At 44.9% G+C, this 22,493-nt stretch overlaps 1 protein-coding gene across 2 annotated transcripts in view; it reads right to left on the minus strand.

Annotated features, from left to right (window-relative positions):
- The window catches only part of THADA (THADA armadillo repeat containing), a 782,712-nt gene that overhangs the window by 642,377 nt on the left and 117,842 nt on the right, over positions 1–22,493 (minus strand). For both annotated transcript variants that reach the window (XM_068233009.1, XM_068233008.1), the window contains exon 21: positions 8,211–8,368. In XM_068233009.1, the coding sequence (XP_068089110.1) occupies positions 8,211–8,368 (158 nt within the window). The remainder of the gene's footprint in view (positions 1–8,210; positions 8,369–22,493) is intronic.

The raw sequence follows: 22,493 nt of genomic DNA on the forward strand, positions 1-22,493 counted from the left end.
GGGAAAGGCTGGATTTGGCCTGGACTGGAAACCGCCAAACACAACCGCGCTTCCAAAATAATGCTGTAAATCAGCGAGCCAAAAACATAAAACCAATTCTCAGAATCTGCGAAGCAGACACAGCTCGGTGCAGAGCGCACAGCTGCTGGACACGTGAAGAACGCGCGAAAAACACGCAAGAACGCAGAGACTTAGAAAGGCACGACTACAGCAGATTCTCACAGGGCTCCAAATACCATTTTATTTTGAAGTCAACATAAAAAAAATAGAAAATAGGGATTCATTATTCTGTATTTCTTGCTAACTCCCCCGCCCCCAAAAAGGTCTGTAAAACCCAGATGGGGAGGAAGGGTCAAAGATTGAAAACAGAAAACTAATAAATCTCTGATATTTCCAAACGAAATGCTTGTGGTAAGTTAATTTCTTGTAAACATTGTGCTTATGTCTTCTGAACGGTCCCAGATGGTGTTTCAGGCTGCACGGGCTTTAAATAGGAAACAGTGCAACAAGGGGAAAAGAAAAACAAACTGAGACACTTTCTGCTGTTCAATAAAACATAAAATGGATAAACTTTATATAAACAGTATATATCGTTCAACATCTCGATTTAAAAATAGCATAAACAATAACGATTCACTGGATAACAACAAAGAACATGGCCGAACTGACGTGTGTCAAAATCATTCTAGTTTTATTTATAAAAGCATCACACATTGCTTTGAGCTGTGAGTCGGGGGCGTGACAAGTAGGGGGAGGTGGCTTAAATGGGGAAAGCGTCAACCCTTAACCCCTCCTCCCTGCTTATTAGGTCACTGCAGGGGGGCTGTGATTTAACTGAAAGGGAGTTGGAAGGGAAATGGGAGGGGGGGTAGAAAGTGCCCAACAGGGAAGTCTGTTGTGAGGAGTCAGGCGCTGAACTACTGCTGCACAATGCATTTCAAAAAAAATTATTACAAAAACGTTTAAACTTTTATATGTCTTAAAAATGTAAAAGACTCCTAAAGGTGGCCACTAACTATAAAATTTGCTGACCGTTTACGATTGATTATTCGCGTGAACGATCAGAAAAGATCATTTGGGACCACTAACTAAAAAAAAAAAATCTCCTAACCAATCTGATCAGATTAATTAAATCAATCTGATTTTCAGATCAACACCATTAATCTCAACGGACTGGTTAGGAGATTTTGGTCATTAATGGTTCCAAATGATCATTTTAGATCGTTCATATAAATAATCGTTTGCGAACGATCGTTCAGCTGGCCACCTTAAAGTGAACCCGTTACTGGCCACCTTAAAGTGAACCAGAGACAAAGCACCCTCATGTATTTTACCATATATATCAGTGGGAACATTAGATAAAACCCCTACCCTGCTCTCTTTCATTCTTCACTGCTCAGCTTGCTTGTTATCAGCCCTGATAAAATCCCTGATTGAGCATTCATCCTGGCTTTGCTCAGGAATCTTTATAGCGGAGTCATTATAGCAGTGCCAGCAGGGGGCAGGCTTGGGCTTGAAAAGACATCAGAGAAGACAGACTCCGCTATGATGATTCCTGAGCAAAACCAGACTGAATGCTCAGTCGGGGATTTTATCAGGGCTGATAACAAAAAGGCTGAGCAGTGAAGAATGAAACAGAGAGCAGGGTAGGTGTTTTCTCTAATGTTCCCCCTGATATATATGGTAAAATAATTGAGGGTGCTTCGTCTCTGGTTCACTTTAAGTGCAGCCAATACCTCCTCCAGGCCCCCAAATGGGGGTACTCACCTCGGGAGGGGGAAGCCTCAGGGTCCCAATGAGGCTTCCCCCTCCCCTGTAGCTGCAGGCAGTCCAGCGCTGGCTCCCCCGGAATCCTCCCTGACAAGCACTGATTTATTCACCTTCCCTGGCTCCAGCGGGGGCGCTGTTGCTGCTCTCAGCACAGAGATAGGCGAAAACAGCCAATCTCTGTCGGGTCCGCTCTACTGCGCAGGCACAGGAGACTTGCGCCTGCGCAGTAGAGCGGCCCGACAGCGATCGGCTATTTCCACCTATCTCCGAGCAGAGAGCCGATACTGCGCCTGCGATGGAGCCAGGAAGGTAAACATTTACATCCCCGCTGTTCGGAAAGGCACAGCAAGACCACTGTGGGACCGAGGAGGACTGGGGGAGCCTACATAGGATCCGGAGGCATTTCCAACCCGAGGGGACTACCCCCCAGGGGAGGTTTTTTCGTTACAGGTTTTCTTTAATAAAGAGCTAATATAATCTATTGAAAGCCTTTAAGTATAGTAACTTTAAAGGGATCCAAGCAGCTTTTTTTCTGCAGTTTGTCCTGGTTTCTAATATCTGTAGGAGTGCCATTTCCCTCCCTCCCTTTCCCTCTACCCTTATTTAACCAGGGGAAGGTGTGACTGTAATCAAGCGTGACTCTCTAAACTGTTTGAAGGACAGTGTCCTATCTCCCCACCCACCCGCTGATGAAAGCTTTTGTTTGCTCACTGCTACTGCTAATTACAGCAGTCCTTATCTGCCTGCTCTTTCTGCCGATGGCAGGCCACGGCAGAAAGGTAATAAAAGCTTCTAACAAACATTTAAATGTAAAGAGAAAAGGGAGAATTGATTTTTTTTTTGTAATGAGCCATGTAGTTGGCATGCATTTTTAATGTTCTATTGAGATTACCTAGGGATAAAAATGCTGCTCGGTTTACAAATTTATGTTAATGACATTGGATTGTAAACTCCTGTGGTTGACAATTAAAAGACAGGATAATATCCACCAGAAAGCACAGCTAATAATGTCCATGCTACCTTTACGTATAAACCCTGTAAATTACATTAACATTTTTTAAGAGCATATAAGTCAGATCCACATAATCACACTCAGCGCATTATAGGTGTAAGCAGAAACGTTATCTGGCGTGCAGCGGGCTCGTTCCATATCTCATATTTATATACATTCATATCCTATATGTAATGCAGAAAATATGTACTCTGGGAAACTTAATAGCAACAATAATTATGTAAAATACCCGCAAACCTCAGAAGGAAAAATCAAACAGCGCCCGAGTCGGGTTACAAAAGCTACAGCTTTCCATTGATTGCAAATTGGCGTATTAACATGTTCTAACCTCCGCCCATCGCTGCCAGGAGACTCGCACGCAGCTCAACGCCGGCGCTTTAAGATGGTCCTTAAACCAGTAAAGCAGCAGCACCAGAAAATGCTAAATACAAAAATTCACTTAAAGTGGACCTGAACTTGCCCAATTCACAAGCAAAACCGAGAGGAATGCACCCTGTGAGTGTTTAGAGAGAAGAGCCTGTCTAATTCACCCTCATCTGTAAATAATTATAAGTGTAATTTCATCTCTAATTTGTCAGCCCAGAAGTGCACAGCAGAGCAGATAATTGGTAAATACAGGAGGTTAACCCTTTGTCTGCTCCCAAGAAAACAGGAAGTAGACACCCTGCACATTTATTGCAGGATTTGTATCAGCTGTAACAAAGATTATTATGCTGTTGCTTATCTTTTAGAGCAGAGAGGAAGTTCGGAGTTCAGGTCCGCTTTAAAAATTTTCACTAAAAAGTTTTGCTTTGCACAAAACAGAATAAAAGAATCCGCTGCAGCGGGTCACAAGGTCCTGGGCTCCGCCCCATTGACAGCCTGATGGCTCCTTCACTGCCTTTCGCTCCCCCGTTAGGGTTACTCCTGTTTGCAAGCTAAGCAGCTGGAACAAACAGATATTCGCGGGTGAGTTTGCATGATGGGGGCGTTCGTTCAAAGGGACAGTTTCCTGTCTGTGAACCTTGTTGCATTGTGGGGAATATCAGCTCTTTCCAACTGCCAAGCAACCAGTATCTCCCTCTGTGTTTCTGTATATCTATAAATAAAAACAATCTTTTAGCCTATCGCATTGTTAGGGGGTGTGGTTATAGATAATGGCAGTTGGTGCTGTCTAGTTTTTTCATGTCTGCCAGTAGTAAAGATGATGACCTGCAGGCTGATTGTGGATCAAACAATATGAACAAATTACATGGCGAATATTAATCATTTCTTGATCTCTCTTCTATTTTTAAACTTCTCACTTTGCAATTAATGATTTTTTTTTCCCTTTTCGCTTAGGTTCCTCTTTAACCACTCTGTGACTGCCTAACGCAGGATGGCGGCCGCAGTGTAGCTTCCTCATATCTCAGTCACCCCATATGGCGTGATCTCGCAAGGAGCGAGGTTAGACGGGAGCTCGCAGGAGCGTGAGCTTCCGTCAGTAAACTGCGGGGCACAGCGATCAGCCTGCCAGCGGCTGCTCAGTGCTGGCAGGCTGCGATCTGTATTTACACAACAAGATGTATGTATATAGTGCTACCATCTAGCGCAACGCTGCACAGAGTATGTGCTTGTCACTTAACTGTCCCTCTGGTGGGCTCACAATCTAATCCTTATCATAGCCATATGCCTATGTATGTAATGTGTAGTGTATGGAACATACTGTAGGGCCAATTTGGGGGGTGAGAAGAAAAGGAGGCAAAATTAATTTAGGCGTTGTATGACCAAGCAATAAACCAGTAAAGTGAACCTTAACTGAGAGGGATATGAATGTTTCCTTTTAAAAAATACCAGTTGCCTGGCAGCCCTGCTGATATTTGGCTGCAGTAGTAATTGAATCACACACGTGAAACAAGCGTGCAGCTAATCCAGTTTGACTTCAGTCAGAGCACCTGATCTGCATGCTTGTTGAGGGGCTGTGGCTAACAGTATTAGAGACACAGGATCAGCAGGAGAGTCAGGTAACTGGAATTATTTTAAAATGAAAATTCCATATCCTTCTCAGTTTAGGTTACCTTTAAAGTTGTTGGGTGTGGAATTGTGAAAATGGCCTGGTCACTAGGGGGGTATAAACCTCTGGGGCTCCAGAGATGTGTCTTTAGAAGGTCAGAGTATCCCTTTAAGCCTGAGCAGGCCCAGATCAGACATCGGCTGCCAAGATCCACATTGTTTTGATTAATCAGCACTTTACCTCCTTTTCCCTGACAAATCTCTCTCTACATCGGCTGTAAAAACAGCAATTTCTGTATTACTCAGACATTCCCAGGAAAAAAAAAAGAAACATATTTCGCTGCTTGGCAGTTTTACAAGTCCTGACAAATATTAAACAGCGAGATAGTAAAATAAAATGGAGGACGGAGTGGGGCGGTGGAGGGTTTTACGGCGCTGCGCTCGGTCTGGCTGAAATATTAGGAATTCATAATGGAGCCATTTAAGTGAAAGCCTCGGAGCAGGTTTCCAATCCGCTGCATATGAGAAAACCTTCAATAGCGGCAGCGGGGGCTAAACGAAGCGGACGAGAGTCAGAATGGACCCGCTGAGGATTGCGTGGCCAACGGGTCTTATGCTTATGCAATAAACTGACAAATAGCGCAGAGGAAGTCCGGGAGAGGCCGTGTAAGTCGTGCCGCGGGCCGCAGCTATTTACCTGAACGCAGGATGACTGCAGCCCTCAAAGGAGCGATAGACAATGTACAATATGGTAAAAGAGAACCAGTCATCTCTGAGACTACGTTTTATTATAGCAAGCCATAGCTGGAATCGGCAAATACACTGGTGTTGGGATCATCATAGCAGTCATAGCGGATGCAATGGGGCTCATTGCCAAGGGGGGCCCAGTGGCAATGGCCGGCAGAGATCATGGGGTGCTTTTAGCGAACCCCCAGAGGTGCAGAGTAATGCAAGCAGAGCAAAGGAGATAGGTTATCTATACTGGAGGTTAACTTATACTGGTTGCCCCTCGACTATCTATACTGAGGGACTATTACTGGAAGACCCTCTGCCAAATACAGGGGGCAAATCTGGCTAACTTCTAGAGGGGGACTGCTTACATCGGGTGACTCATCTGACTATCTAAACTGGGTAGGGGGGTGATTACCTAATACTGGGTGTTATCTGGCTACCTATGCTGGGAGGAGCCTGCCTAATACTGGGACAGATGTGATCGCCTACACCGGGGGGAAGGGGGGGGGCGCAAAGTACTTTAGATTGGGGCCACAGAGGCTACCTACACTGGGGCATGCACATTTTGTTTTTGTTTTTTTTTGGGGGGGGGGGGGATGGGTGGAGAAAGCTTTGGTATCTGCACTTCCAGTGCTGGAGAACCTTGTCCAGGCCTGGGCCTAGGGCAGCAGCTGTCTAAGGCAGTGGCAGGTTTCAGATGGGGAGCAAAACATGGAGGAGGGCATATGGTGTCCAAGATAGCTGTACATGAATGGGAGGAAGGCTGCTGCACATAGAAGTGGGGGCTGTACATGAAAGGGGAGGGGCAACTACACATAGAAGTTACACTTGGAGGGGGGGTGGCAGCACATATAATGGGAGGGAGGCTCCTGCACATAGAAGAAGAGGCTGCACATGAAAAGGGAGGGGCTATTGCACATGGATGTTACATTTGGAAGGGGTGGCAGCTGTACATGAAAGGGGAGGGGCTATTGCACATGGATGTTACACTTGGAGAGGGGGGGGGGGGGGGACTGCACATGGAAAGTTACAGAGGCTACTGAACATGGAAGGGGGAGCTACAATAAAGTTGGCATAGGGATAGAAAAAGCATACACCCCACACAGAATCCAAAGACAAGGCTCTAAATAATTCCTCCTTGGCCTCCAAAACAACCTTATGGGAGGGGCTGCGGCCCATGTTGCCACTAAGCCCACCCAAGCAAGCCACTAGGGAAGGAGAACATGGCCTAGAGATAGGAGGTATGAGCAAGACAAGCTAGGCTTCATTACAAAGCAGGAGTGCTCCGGTGGTCCACATAAGATGGAAGCCAAGCTGTGGGGTCTGCAGTAAAAAAAAATGTATTGGCCACTTTATCCACCACTGCAGTATATCTACGTTCTCTGTGACTTCATCTAAGCCACAAGTCAGTAGATATACGTCTTGTAGCATAAGCAGTGCAGGATTGGGCTTGCTCCTGTGCACATTTCTGGCACTATCTGATGCAGCACTAATTGGTGAACGGGAATATATGTTCCCTGAGCTAATGAGATTGATTTTTACCATTAAAAATACTTTTATTTTCTCAGTTCATAGTGAAAAACACACTCTGTAGCATTATTTCAGAATCAAATATCCTCACCATAAATTTTGACAGGAACATAATCTGAGTTTTGTGATCAACGGTAGAAATAGCCAAACAAAATTTGTGTTTTTTTATCTACAGCAGAGCTTTTTAGTTTTAAACCAGAATTGGTAAAACAGAGAAATGTTTTTTTTTATATTTTTCCCTCTTTTTTTCCCATTAAAATGCATAGACAACTGAATTGTTTGAGGGAAAAATGCCATACAATGAAAGCCTAGTTTGTCGAGGGAAAAAACAACAACAACCAAACAATATATATTTAATTTAAAGAGAGTCTGAAGCCATAATAAAAATGGCTGTTTTGCTTATATATAGCAGGAACATGTGTGCCCCTGCTAAAACGCTGCTATCCCGCGGCTAAACGAGGGTCCTTTCCTTTCCAAATCCCCCTGTGCTGCCTGGGGAGCGCTTCCGTGTGAGGCGGGGCTATGAGCTGCAGCCCTGCCTCACACGCGTCTATCAGCGGCGGATCTCCGCCTCTCCCCCGCCCCTCTGAGTCTTCCTCCACTGAGAGGGGCGGGGAGAGGCGGAGATCTGCCGCTGATAGAATCGTGTGAGGCAGGGCTGCAGCTCATAGCCCCGCCTCACACAGAAGCGCACATGGGTAGCAAAATCTACGACCAAGTTGGTTGTGATTTTGCAGGGGGGATTTGGAGGGGAAAGGACCCTCGTTCAGCCGCGGGATAGCGGCGTTTTAGCAGGGGCACACAGGCCCCTGCTATATATAAGGAAAAAAGCCATTTTTATTATGGCTTCAGATTCTCTTTAAGTGTCATAAGTAGGTATAAAATGATTGCTGATTTTAAATACATACCTAGTTAAATGCAAAAAACTGCTCTGGTCCATTAGGGGGAAACAAGGTCTGGATGCGAAGTGGTTAGGGAACTTCTTTTTTTTAAACAAATACTGTGTATTTTTAATGCTAAGGTGTTAGGGGAAGGGGACACTGTACTGAAAAATTCTGTTTTTTCACTTTAAACGGATGGGCCAAACCACTAGGTAAAAGAGGGGGTTAAAAGTCTCAGCAAATTCATATATATGTGTTTCTTGTAAAAAGTTGGCTTGGAAAAGCAATTTGCATTATGATGGAAATATAATTACCTGCTGCACAGTTATGAGGCCCCGAGGAGAGTCCAGCTGGGTCTGTAGCGGGAGGTTCTGACACAGGAAACCCAACAATAAGGAGACTTCCTTCATACTGCGCCAGCAGCAGACGAGGACCATCTGTGCGGTGACACTGCAGGACGTGCCTTCATCCCCTACAAAGACAATAAGCGCAAGAGTCAGCGTGAGGATTGCGTGAGGACAGCCAGGTAACCCAGGACCACCGGGCCCCATGCTGCATTCAAAGAGTGACAGAGAAGCTGCTAGAATGCCTAAAGGGAGACAGAGGGGATGTGAAATGTTGCGCTAAACACTCGGTTGTGTGTGCTCTGGTATTGGTCATAGAGAGAGTCTAAAAACATAACAGCAAAAGTTGTTTAGGTGAAACCATTGAAGAACCACCATCGCAAAAAAAATTGTAAAATGTAAAATACATGCAAACAAAAATAAAAAGTACACTTCTCTCAGAGTAAAATGTGCTATAGATTACTTTTCTCCTATGACGCTGTCACATACAGTAGATAGTAGTAATTTGACAGAACCGACAGGCATTGGACTAGTTCATCTCCTCATGGGGGATTTTCAGGTTTTTCCTTATTTTCAAAAGCATTTAATGAATGGCAGATGCTCAGTCCAACTGCCAGAATATTGTGCAAACATTTGAGGGAGGGGGGGGGGGGTGTAGGGGAGAGAGCTGCTTGATAGAGATCGAGTAGAATGCTGGGAATACACATTTTCGTCAGATTTACAGTCCGATCGATTTTCCAATCATTTTTCCATCGATTTCCATTCACTCCTATGACAAATTGACCAGAAAAGTGATTGAAAATCAGATTGGACATGTCGGAAATGATCTATTGAGCCATCTATCTGCCAAAAACTCATAGGCCCATATGCTGTTCACTTTTCCACCTGACTTTTCTCCTAGGAGATAATTTTTTATCTTCTATTTAAAAATGTTTTAACAGTTAGCAATTGAAAACGTACCAAAAACTAGGTGAAAAAGTGTTGTCAAGATTATTCTGAGTATTTTCTTGCTTGCGGTTGGCTTAAAGCGGACCCAAACCAAAAATGTTTTTAATTCAAAATATTTAGTTGCAGCACTCTGACACATACAAAGATAAATAAACACTCCTTCAAGCCTATGAGCATTTCAGTGCATGCTTTTCACCCTTCTCTTTTCATAACTAGGGTTATACAGGTGGCAGCCATTAGCAATTCCTCCTTTGCTGGACACCATCTACTCCACCAGTTTGCCGGATTCTGTCCCAGCAATATACAATACAATACAATACAATAACACTTCTATAGCGCTTTTTTCCCATAGGACTCAAAGCGCTTAGGCTCTCTCAGATTCAGTAATTAGTAGGATGAAGTATTCACACAACAAAAGTTATATTTCTGCAAATGCCAAACTGAACAGGTGGGTTTTCAGTCTGGATTTAAACACGTCCAGGGATGGAGCTGTCCTGATCTGTTGAGATAAGGAGTTCCAAAACGTAAGGGCAGCATGACAGAAGGCTCTGGGACCAAAAGTTTCCAAGTGGACTCTGGGTATGACTAGATTTTTAGAACCTGTGGATCTGAGAATGCGGGGATTGCTACGCAGCTGCAACATATCTTTCATGTATCCAGGGCCTAGATTATTCAGGGATTTAAATGTCAGTAGGCCAATCTTGAATAGGACCCTCCATTCTATAGGTAGCCAGTGAAGGGAGTGCAGGACTGGCGTTATGTGGCAGTGACGGGGTTGGTTGGTTAGCAGTCTGGCAGCAGTATTCTGTATCAGCTGTAGGCGGTACAAGACCTTTTTTGGAAGGCCAGTATAGAGAGCATTGCAGTAGTCCAGTCAGGATGTGATGAAGGCGTGGACTAAGGTTGGCAGATCTTCTGGGGGGATGAGTTGCTTGATTTTTGCAATGTTCTTCAGGTGAAAATAGGATGATTTTACCACAGCAGAGATTTGAGTTCTGAAGTTTATATCCCCATCAATTAGAACTCCCAGGCTACACACATGATCAGAGCTGCATAGATCCGTGCCTCCTATTCCCAGTGGTGAAGACTGCAAGTTAAGTTGTTTTGTTATCATGCTCTGCCCTCCAATCAGAAGGACTTCAGTTTTATCTGCATTCAGTTTCAGCCAGTTGTCATTCATCCATTTCTGTAGTTCACGTAAGCAGGCGTTTATAGTTGGAGTTGGGTCTGTCACACCGGGCTTGAAGGAAATATATAGTTGGGTGTCATCTGCATAGCAGTGGTATGTCAGGCCATGTTTTTGGATTAGTTTTCCCAGCGGTAACATGTAAATCGTGAAAAGCAGGGGAGAGAGGATTGAACCCTGGGGCACCCCATACTTAAGTGATACAGGGGTGGACAGGAAGGGCCCCATAGACACTTTGTGGGTTCTGCCACTCAAGAAGGATTGGAACCACTGAAGAACTATGCCATCAATGCCGCAGTATTCCTGTAGCCTGTTTATCAAGAGGTCATGGTCAACTGTGTCAAAGGCTGCAGAGAGGTCTAGCAGTATGAGGATCGAGCACTCTCCTCTGTCTCTTGCCATGAGCAGGTGGTTGCATATTTGGATGAGGGCAGTTTCAGTGCTGTGGTGTTTCCTGAAGCCAGACTGGAATGGGTCATAACTGTTGTTTTGTAGGATTTTGGCTTCTAGCTGGAGGTAAACAGCTTTTTCAATTAGCTTGCCCAGAAAGGGGAGGTTAGAGTCAGGTCTGTAGCTGGTCATTGCATCTGGGTCCAGGGAGGTTTTTTTGAGGAGAGGTCTGATGATTGTTTCCTTCAGTAAAGCAGGAAATATCCCTGATTGTAAGGAACAGTTACCAATTTTGAGGAATACCGGTACGAACAGGTCGGGGCAGTTCAACATGAACTGTGTTGGGCCAGGATCCAGGTCACAGGTAGTTAGTCGGACGTGAAGGAGGATGCTTGATGTGACTTCTTCATCAATTTCTTTGAAGTTTGACCAAGGTGTTACATTGTCTCTGCTAATGGTCTTCGGCGCTATATTAGGCTCAGATGCTGTAAGTTGGATGGCGGACCTTATAGCGGAGACTTTGTCTGTGAAGAAATGGGCAAATTGGTCACAGAGGTCCTTTGAAGACTCGATATTAAGTTTTTGACATGCCGGGTTGCAGAGTTTTTCCACTGTGCGGAACAGTTGGGCTGGTTTGTTAACTGCATTTGCAATCTCTTGTGATAGAAAGGATGATTTTTTTTTACCTTTTGGTAGCTCTTCAAGTGGAGGAGTAACCACCTTAGCGGTATGGACGAGCTCAGCTCGTCCATTACCGCCAGAGGGTGCCGCTCAGGCCCTGCTGGGCCGATTTTGATGAAATAAAGAGCAGCACACGCAGCCGGCACTTTGCCAGCCGCGTGTGCTGCCCGATCGCCGCCGCTCTGCGGCGATCCGCCGCGAGCAGCGGCGAAAGAGGGTCCCCCCAGCCGCCTGAGCCCTGCGCAGCCGGAATAAATAGTTCCGGGCCAGCGCTAAGGGCTGGATCGGAGGCGGCTGACGTCAGGACGTCACTCCGCTCGTCGCCATGGCGACGAAGTAAGCAAAAGACGGAAGGCCGCTCATTGCGGCCTTCCGTGTTACTTTTGGCCGCCGGAGGCGATCAGAAGAACGCCTCCGGAGCGCCCTCTAGTGGGCGTTCATGCAGCCAACTTTCAGTTGGCTGCATGAAATAGTTTTTTTTTTATTTAAGAAAAACCCTCCCGCAGCCGCCCTGACGATCTTAATAGAACGCCAGGGAGGTTAAGGCATGTTTGTCTTCTGGGGACTGAGATTTGCGCCACAGCCTCTCAAGTTTCCGGCCTTGTCTTTTCAGCTCTTTTATAGCGGGAGAGGGAAGGGAGGGGTTCCTCCAATAAATGTAAATTATTTTATATTTGTCATCATGCAGCTGAAAAAAGGCTGCTATTTATCATTATAATTTAGAAAACAGATTTTATTGGGTCCACTTTAAATGACATTTTATTGTTAAGGTGTGAAATTATCACCTAGGAATAGGAGAAAACTAAGGAGAAAAAGTGAACTGCATATGGCTCATGGTGTATTTCCAGCATACGAACCAGGCAGATTTCCACTGAGTATCCATGTTTACATTACACCAGCAATAAGATTTGCTAACCTACAAAGCTCTCCACAATCTCTCTCCCCAGTGCATATCCTCACTGATTTCCAGATACAAACCCAATCGCAATCTCAGATCTGCACATGATCTTCTGTTGTCCTCCTCTAGAATCACCTCTTCACATTCACGCTTACAAGACTTTGCACGCGCTTCACCCCTTCTCTGGAATCCTCTCCCACAACACATCCATCACTCGCCAACCTTTGTTACTTTTAAGCGCTCTCTGAAAACTCGTTTGTTCCGACAAGCATATGCGCTGCCTTAGGCCACTTCCCTTTGTCCTAAGACCAAATTGCACTCCTACTACCCTAGGTATCCTAAAACACACTGTCTCTATATATTTTATCGTATACTACCCCTCCTCTTGTTTCCCCCCATTCCCTTTAGATTGTAAGCTCGCAAGGGCAGGGCTCTCCCCCCCTTATGTGTCTTGGAAATCATTATACATTTTATTTATCATATTACTTTTATCATTGTCATTACCACTTCTGTAGTTTGTATTCTGTATTTTGTATTCTGTATGTTGTATCATTTTTTGTATTTTGTCACTAATTATGTATCTTGTATATTAGTGTACACCATTGTCTGTATTATTATGTACCCCATGTTTGTTTCTTACTTTGTACAGCGCCACGGAATATGTTGGCACTTTATAAATCAATAATAATAATAATAATAAATTTGCTATTAGCCAGAGATATGCAAGCCTGTACTGCTCTCTGCAGTGAAAGTAAACGGTTTTTACACACAGGGAATGCTTTCAAATGTTCTTTTATGCAGCCAAGAGTAGTTACTGAGATTTTAGTACTGAGAGTATAATCTCCCTTTCAACTCACTAGCGTTTCAGACTACTCAGATTCTCTAAACCTGCAGAAAATTCCTCCTCAGCTTAGTCTACCAGAGGGCCACTACAAAGCCGACTCAAAACCACAAAATACCTTGGAATATTGTGCTCATATAGTAAGTGGCCAGTTTCAAAGCAGACCTAAACTCAGAACTTCTGCTCTAAAAGATAAGCAACAGCATAATAGCCTTTAAAGAAAAAAAAATATGTGTTACAGCTGATATAAATCCTGCAATAAATCTGCTGTGTGTCTACTTCCTACTTTCATGGAAGCCAGACATAGGGTTAACATCCTGTGTTTACAAATTAGCTACTCTGCCAAGGCAGCCAGCTGACACAGCTGAGAGATCGGATTACAGTTGTGATTAGGCACAGATGAGTGGGTATTAGACAAGCAACTCTCTAAATACATACAGGGTGCATTTCTCTGTTTTCCTTCTCTCCTGTGCAAGAGTTCAGCTCCACTTTGGGGGATCAGCACTTTGTAGCTCTGAACCTTCCCAGCTTTTGTCATTAGACTGACCAACTAATGAGAAGAAATGAATTGCTCTCCATTCCCCTCACTGCCCACAAGGCTCTCCATAATGCCAAACAAGAGCAGAGGGCAGAGGTAATGATATGGAGCAGAGCTGATAACGCATAGGCCATAAGAAAGCAATATTACCATTTTAAATGAATAAATATTATTTTTAGTTTTTTATTCTCCTCCACAACTAGAGATTTTAGTAATGACAACTCAGACCCAGTAAGTCGATTTTCAAGCTTTTGCATGCTGGATCTAATTATGTTTTAGGCTGGTTTCACAGTGGGACGTTAAAGTCCCACGTTACAGCAGCCAGTAACGCAGCCTAACTCACAGCACTGTAAAATCAATGTGCTGTTCACAGTAACACGTTGCGTTACATTGTAATGCAGCACGTTTAATGAAAGTGCTGCATGCTGTACGTTATACTGGGCTAAGCCAGGTTAGACTGTTCTCACATGCTCAGTAATGTTGGAGGAGGAGGTGTCCCCTCCTCCTCCACCGTCAGCCACATGGCTAATTAATATTCACTGCACTGCGGTGACTCATGGTGGGACTGTAGTGTTGTCCGGATCATGAACTAATCGTTCATTTGATCCGGATCTTTTTTGTGAATCGAATCATCCAGATCACCACAATGTTTGGTTCAGAGTGGATGTCTGTCTGGAGGAAACAGGAACAATGTACAGTGCAGGGAAAGTCCTGTCCTGCTAGTCATTTCACCCAGTCTGCTTCCCTAGTAAAATGATTCAAATGATTCGGTTCAAAGATCCGGATCTTTTCAATGATCCGATTCAAATGATCCGAATCCTTAAAAATATCCGGACTTCCTATTGCTAACCTCGAGCGGCTGCTTTGAGAGCCACATAACTTCAACACCACCATGTGTTGCGTTAGGGGCACGTTATGCGACCATAACGTCCCCTAAATCGCAACGTCTTGGTGGGAAAGTAGCCTAAAAGCGGACCTGAACTCAAAACCTTCTCTCTGCTCCAAGATAAGCAACAGCATAATAACCTTTAAAGAAAAAATATTTCTTCGTTACAGCTGATACAAATCCTGCAATAAGTCTGCAGTGTGTCTACTTCCTGCTTTCTTGGAAGCGGACATATTGTTAACATCCTGTGCTTTCAAATAAGCTTATCTGCCATGGCAGTCAGCTGACACAGCTAAGGGATCACATTTCAACTTGTGATTAGATACAAATGAGGGGGAATTAAACAGGCCAAACTCTCTATATATCTACAGGAAGCATTTATCTTCTTTTTTTTTTTTTTTACTTCTGTCCTGTGCAAGAGTTCAGGTCCACTTTTGTTTAAAGTGAATGGGAACTGCGTTTAAAAAAATGAGATAGATACTTACCCAAGGAGAGGGAAGCCTCTGGGTCCTATAGAGCCTTCCGTCTCCTCTCCTGGTCCCCTCGTTCCAGTGCTGGCTCGCCCGGTAAAAGTATTTGACTAATTTAGTCAAATACTGCTTTATCCGGCCGAAGGAGGCTTCAGAAGTCTTCAGGGAGACCCAGTGCTCCTGAAGGAAGCCGGCCCTGTACTGCGCCTGCGCAAGCACGCTCTCTTGCACGCTCACGCCTGTGCAGTATGGAGTCGCACGTCTTCTGGAGGACACGGCTCCCGAAGACCTCCAAATACCCTTTCAGTGGGGGATTGAAACGGGAGGGGGGGGGGGCAGCACAGGATAGAGAGCACCGAGAGAGAAGACGGAAGGCTCTATACAACCCAGAGCCTTCCCTCTCCTTAGGTAAGTATTTGCTTCATTTTTTTAAAAAATGCGGTTCCCATTCACTTTGAAAAGAAATATGCCGTAAGCCTAGATCAGCACTATGCAAGTGTTTCTGTTGCTCAAAATCAACACCTGCACTAATCTACTGACTAGCAGGAAACACTGGCTCTCCCATCTACCAGTCTCTATTGGAAACACTGAGGCATGTTGTGTTTTTATAGACCATAAAACAAATCGAACTGAAAAAAATGTTTGCCACTTGCAACAGAGACCAAGCCTGAGAGCTAAAATGCAGACATTAAAGCGGGGTTGTCAGCCATAAAATCAAATTCCATTTACAAACTGCTCTGTCTTTATTATGTAGTCCACATCCTGATCCTGCATTGCAAGCATTCCAATATAATCATAAATGATTCTGCTGTAATGAATCTTATCTCAGTCAGCCTGGCTCTATTCTGGTACATTGCCAGGGAGAGGGAAGCTTGTCATCTCCCCTCCCACATTTCTGCTCCTCGCTGATTGGCTGAGGGCAGTTCAGTGTAACACAAGGCTTAGAAGGAAAAGTAGTTGAAATATGATCTATGCTGTGCTCACCTTTACAAAGCAAGCTAGATATGATGGTGCACTTTCTAATATAGAGCTGAGTGGGGAAGAGGTCTGGCAATACATACAGCAGGAGAAAGGAGAAATAAAAAGTAAGAGAGGATTGGCTTCGGTCAGTAAATATGGAAAATGCCAGGAACAGTTTTCTCTTTATTTACTATATAACATTCACTGAAATCAAAATATGGACAGTACAATATATATGTAAGTAGAACAAATATTTATCTACTTAAATAGAACCAGAGATGAAGCACCCTCATGTATTTTACCATATATATCAGTGGGAACATGACAGTAAACACCTACCCTGCTCTCGGTTTCATTATTCTCTGCTAAATCTGCTTGTTATCAGCGCTGATAAGAATCCCCAACTAAGCATTCAGTCTAGCTTTGTCCCAGAATGTTATAGCTGAGTCATTATAGTAGAGCCACAAGGGGGCAGACTTGGGCTTGATAAGACATCAGAGAAGACTGACTCAGCTATAATGATTCTGGGGCAAAGCCAGACTGAATGCTCAGTCTGGGATTTTATCAGGGCTGGTAACAAGCAGGCTGAGCAGTGAAGGATGAAACAGAGAGCAGGGTAGGTGTTTTCTCTAATGTTTCCACTGATATATAGGGTAAATACATGAGGGTGCTTCATCTCTGGTTCCCTTTAAATGTTTTGTTTTTCTTTTCCTGGGATAGTTTGGCTGTACCTGCTGCTTTAACCTCCCTGGCGGTCTATTAAAACCGTCAGGGGGCAGCACAGCACTTTAAATTTTCTTTTTTTTCAATCATGTAGCTAGCCTAGCGCTAGCTACATGATAGCCGCTGTGCAGCGGCATCCCCCCAACCCCTCCAATCACCTCCGGCGATCAGCGCAAACAGGAAATCCGGTTCAGAACTTCCCCCGTCGCCATGGCGACGATCGTCATCAACGTCATGACATCATCGGGAGTCCCGATCCACCCCTCAGCGCTGCCTGCCGCTGATAGGCCAGGCTGCGCAACATTTCTGGGGTGGGCGGCGCGGCGGGTAGCGGCGAATCGGCGGGTAGCGGCGGTGATCTGGAAGTACACGCAGCTAGCAAAGTGCTAGCTGCGTGTACAAAAAAAAATATTATGCAAATCGGCCCAGCAGGGCCTGAGAAATCCTCCTGCGCGGCATAGCCCATGCTCAGCACGGGCTTACCGCCAGGGAGGTTAAAGTATACCTGAACTGACAAATCCATAATCCACACAATCTGTGTTGATGGAGTGCTTATACTTCCCTATTCATCGGTTTGCATCGGGTTCCCTCTGTTGCGCTGCTCCGTTTACGCATCTGACTAGATCCAGTTGCCCAGTCCACTTGCACCCCCCCAGCTCTGGACAGCAGTCATGGCTGAATCGGGCATTTGTACTTGCAGCAGCAGCACATCTCAAGCACATGTGCTCAAAATGCTCCAGGCCTCGGTTGCTGTGCACAGCCAGATGGGAGCCCACAGTTACAGGGAGCGCAAAGTGGACAGAGCATGCAGTGCTCATTGTCCAATGGGAAGCAAGCGGCAACGCCACATAAGTAGTGTGCTGGGTGGTGCCACTAGTAAAAGTAAAGAAAAAAAGACTTGTAATTTACATCCCGAATATTTTACTATGCACTACCTGGCCCCCATTCACACCTGACCCCCACCTCCCCACCTAATAATACCCCACCACCACCCTCGAAGTGCCTAAACAGATCCCCCACCTAATGCCTAACATGAACCCTTCCTCAAAGTACTTAAAGCAAACCTAAAGCAAAAAAAAAGATATAATGCATTGTATGTGTAGTGCGGATAATGAATAGAACATTACATAGTTACATAGTTATTTTGGTTGAAAAAAGATACACGTCCAACCAGTACAAAGTACAACACCAGCCTGCTCCCTCACATATCCCTGTTGATCCAGAGGAAGGCGAAAAAGGCATGGTCCAATTAGCCCCTAAAGGGAAAAATTCCTTCCCGACTCCAGATGGCAATCAGATAAAATCCCTGGATCAACATCATTAGGCATTACCTAGTAATTGTAGCCATGGATGTCTTTCAACGCAAGGAAAGCATCTAAGCCCCCTTTAAATGCAGGTATAGAGTTTGCCATAACGACTTCCTGTGGCAATGCATTCCACATCTTAAAGAGAACCAGAGATGAAGCACCCTCTTGTATTTTACCTTATAAATCAGTGGGAACATGACAGTAAACACCTAATCTGCCCTTTGTTTCATTGTTCTCTGTGTAATCTGACTGTAATCACCTCTGATAAGAACCCCCCGACTGAGAAGTCAGGCTGCTCCGTCTAGCTTTGCTACAGAAAGATTATAGCTAAGTCTGTATTCTGTGGTGTTATTTCAAGCCCAAGCCTGCCCCCTTGTGGCTTTGCTATAATGACTCAGCAATAATCATTCCCAGCAAAGCCAGATTTAATTGCTCAGTCTGGGATTCTTGTGACTGCTGATAACACACACTTTTAGCAGTGAGGACGAAACAGACAGCATGGTAAGTGTTTTCTCTAATGTTCTTACTGATATATATGGTAAAATACATGAGGGGGCTTCGTCTCTGGTTCCCTTTAATCACTCTTACTGTAAAGAACACTTTCCTAAATAAATGGCTAAAACGTTTTTCCTCCATGCGCAGCTCATGTCCTCTAGTCCTTTGAGAAGGCCTAGGGACAAAAAGCTCATCCGCCAAGCTATTATATTGCCCTCTGATGTATTTATACATGTTAATTAGATCCCCTCTAAGGCGTCTTTTCTCTAGACTAAATAAACCCAGTTTATCTAACCTTTCTTGATAAGTGAGACCTTCCATCCCACGTATCAATTTTGTTGCCCGTCTTTGCACCTGCTCTAAAACTGCAATATCTTTCCTGTAATGTGGTGCCCAGAACTGAATTCCATTTTCCAGATGTGGCCTTACAAGAGAGTTCAACAGGGGCAATATTATGCTAGCATCTCAAGTTTTTATTTCCCTTTTAATGCATCCCAAAATTTTGTTAGCTTTAGCTGCAGCTGCTTGGCATTGAGTACGATTATTTAACTTGTTGTCAATGAGTACTCCTAAGTCCTTAGTTGCAAAGAAAAGAGTCTCATATTTCAATTTTGAGTTATATAACTTTTTTTCATAACATTGCATCATACTATCATATTTGCAGTTTAGAAACCCCACTAATTTTCAGGCCCCATTCACACCTAAAAACGAAAACACAAGGGTTTTGCGTTTTAGTGCGCTCTTTTCCCCCCTACCAGCGTTCCACTGCACGCTGCGTTTGTTTAAAAAGCACTCTTCTAAGCAATTTTTTTAAGTGGTTTTCTAATTCACTCCCTGACGCAAGTCAGGATGAACTCTGACTTGGAAAACAATTAATACAATGTATCTATTCTTAAAAATGTGAACGCAATCGCTGGCCAAAGCGATTTTGTGAGCGTTTTGCATTTTTCCTATAATTTCCATTATAGCAAAAACGCCCCAAAAACGGTACAGGCAGCGCTTTGTTGAGCGGATCGGGAACGAACCACTCAGATGTGAACTCTCTCATAGGGAATCATTGCACAAGCGTATTGTGGGCGATTTTAAAAAATAGTCTGCGCTTGAAAAAAAAGGCGGAAAACCCCCCTAGTGTGAACGGGCCCTTAAAGAGGAACTCCAGCCTAAACAAACATACTGTCATTAAGTTACATTAGTTATGTTAATTAAAATATATAGGTAATATAATCTCTTATCCACTCTGTTTTAAAAGAACAGGCAAATGTTTGATTTCATGATGTCAGCCATCTTTTTGGTTGAAAGGAGGTGACAGGGAGCATGAGACACAGTTCCAACTATCCTGTGTCCTGAGCACATCTACTAGTTGCTAGGCAACATGAACAACAACATAGGAAATCCCATCATGCTCTGCACAGCATCAGGGAAAAAAAGCCCGAGCTTTTTTCTATGATGGGTGGAGCTTAGCTAAAAATGCAGCTAAAAATGATGCTTTGGTAAGAAAAACAAAGTTCTGATGCTGTGAAACTGTTAAAGCCAGTGTTTACCAAGTTAAAAATAAAAAAGTCAGATACTCACCTAAGGAGAGGGAAGGCTCGGTCGTAATAAGCCTTCCCTCTCCTCTCCCGTTGCCCTCGCTGCTGCGCTGGCTCCCCCGTACGCGCCCGCCGCCGCAGGGACTTCGGAGGTCTTCGGGAGCACTCGGGCTTCAGAAGACGGGCCGCTCCGTATTACGCATGCGCGAGTGCGTCATAGAGGGCGCGCGCGCATGCGTAGTATGGAGCGGCCCGTCTTCAGGAGCCTGAGTGCTCCCGAAGGCTTCCGAAAGCTCCCTTCGGCATGCGGAAGTAGCAGTATTTGATCGAACTGGTCGAATGCTGCCACGGGGGATCCTGCGCGGGACCGGGCACCGGGAGAGGAGAGGGAAGGCTCATTAGGACCGAGCCTTCCCTCTCCTAAGGTGAGTATCTGACTTTTTTATTTTTAACTTGGTAAACATTCACTTTAAAGAAACACCAAGCCTTTTCAGTGCTGCTGAGTAGATTTGTAGTCTGGAGGTTCACTTTGAGGTTTGCTTTAAGGCTAGTTAAACACCAAGACGTTGCGTTAGGTGCTACGTTAAGGTCGCATAACGTGCACCTAACGCAAGGCCTGGTGCACTTCGATGTGGACGACAGAGTGAGCCGCGTTGTGCAGCTCACTCTGGCGTCCGTGATGCCGTGATGCGTGCTCTTGGACGCATGCGGCATCACGTGGTCCCGACCGGCCAATCGTCGCACAGAGCGGCCGCACCAGGAAGTAAATACTGTACGTCACAGCGTGCAGTAAATATTAATTAGCCATGTGCCTGGCCGCTCTCCGCTCCTCCCCAACCTGACTGAGCATGTGCAGACAGTCTAACGCGACAGCCCACTTGTGTTACATTGCTGTGCGTTGGGGGAGCGTTACAGGCTGCACTAACGTGCGCCTGTAACGTCTTAGTGTGTAAGCAGCCTTAAACTAACTAACCCCACCTAATGCCTAACACTACCCCACCCCTTTGAGCACCTTAAATGAACCTCCCCCTCCTAATTCCTAATGCAGGCATCCCAAACGACCGCTAGTTGTAGCCTATGTGAAAGAGGCCGTACTTCTGCAGAAATAGCGCCATTTTTCTGGCAGAGGCCTAGTTTTAGGCCCATGGGCTGTGTGTGAAATGGATGGATACAACTGTATATATTATCATTATCTGCATGACACATCTAAAAATAAACACACATGGACAATACTCCTCGCTAAAGACCTGACTTTGCAGGAATGTTGGCGGCTGAACTGTGATGTTATCATCATGGCCGCCACAGAGCTCCGCGAGTGTTCAGAATCTCGCCCATCTCTGTTCTACAACCCAGAGACACGATCGCAGATAGAGAGAATCCCGTCTCCAAGATATGACAAATTATATCTGCCATGGAAACAGATGGTACAGTTTACAGGCTGAGCAGCTATTAATAGAGATGTTATTGTTTCAATATGTATCCCAGTACAGAAGGTTAAGTGGTTTGAACCACAGCAACCATCCTCTCCTCATCCTCTCAGGTGAATCTGTCTTGATGAGATTTGTCCAATTTTAAAGGCTGGGAACATTATTTTCTTTGCAATTGAAAAAGAACAGTAATATATTATTATTTAGTATTTATAAAGCACCGACAGTTTCCACAGCGCTGTACAGAGTATATTGTCACTCAACTGTCCCTCAGAGGGGCCCACAGTCTAATCCCTACCACAGTCATATGTCTAGGTCTATATTGTGTAGTGTATGTGTCGTAGTCTAGGGCCAATTTAGAGGGAAGCCAATTAACGTATCTGTATGTTTTTGGGATGTAGGGGAAAATCAGAGTGCCCAGAGGAAACCCAGGCAGAGACAGGGAGAACATACTAAGGGCTAATTCAGACGGACGTTTGCAGAGCGTTTACTGCCAGCGTTCGGGGCTTGGCGTAAAACGCTCCCATTCAAGTGAATGGGAGCGTTTGTACCAAGCTTTTACGCGCGTTTGCACAATCGCGGCGTTCGGGTCCCGATTTTCACTGGCGTTCCAAGGAGCCCCTGGAAGCTACATGTTGCTTCCAGGGGCGGTTAACCGCGACGGGTAATGTCCCTCTAGGGGAAGAAAAAAACGCGACCGCATCCGAACGCAATGTGAACGCTGCTGAAAGCCTGAACGCATCACGAACGCAACGCCAACGAACGCAACGCCTCCAAACGTCCGTCTGAACCAGCCCTAACTCCTAGCAGAGGTTGACCTGGCTGGGATTCGAACCGGGGACCCAACGTTGCAAGGTGAGAGCGCTAACCGCTACGTCACCATGCTGACCCTCATATAAGTAAAGTCATTGACAAAGCATCAATAAAAACAGTACTGCATGTGTACTATTGTGCAACTAGTAGGAACTCTAAAA

Source organism: Hyperolius riggenbachi, chromosome 4 (genome assembly GCF_040937935.1).
Source record: "Hyperolius riggenbachi isolate aHypRig1 chromosome 4, aHypRig1.pri, whole genome shotgun sequence".
Taxonomy (NCBI): Eukaryota; Metazoa; Chordata; class Amphibia; order Anura; family Hyperoliidae; genus Hyperolius; species Hyperolius riggenbachi.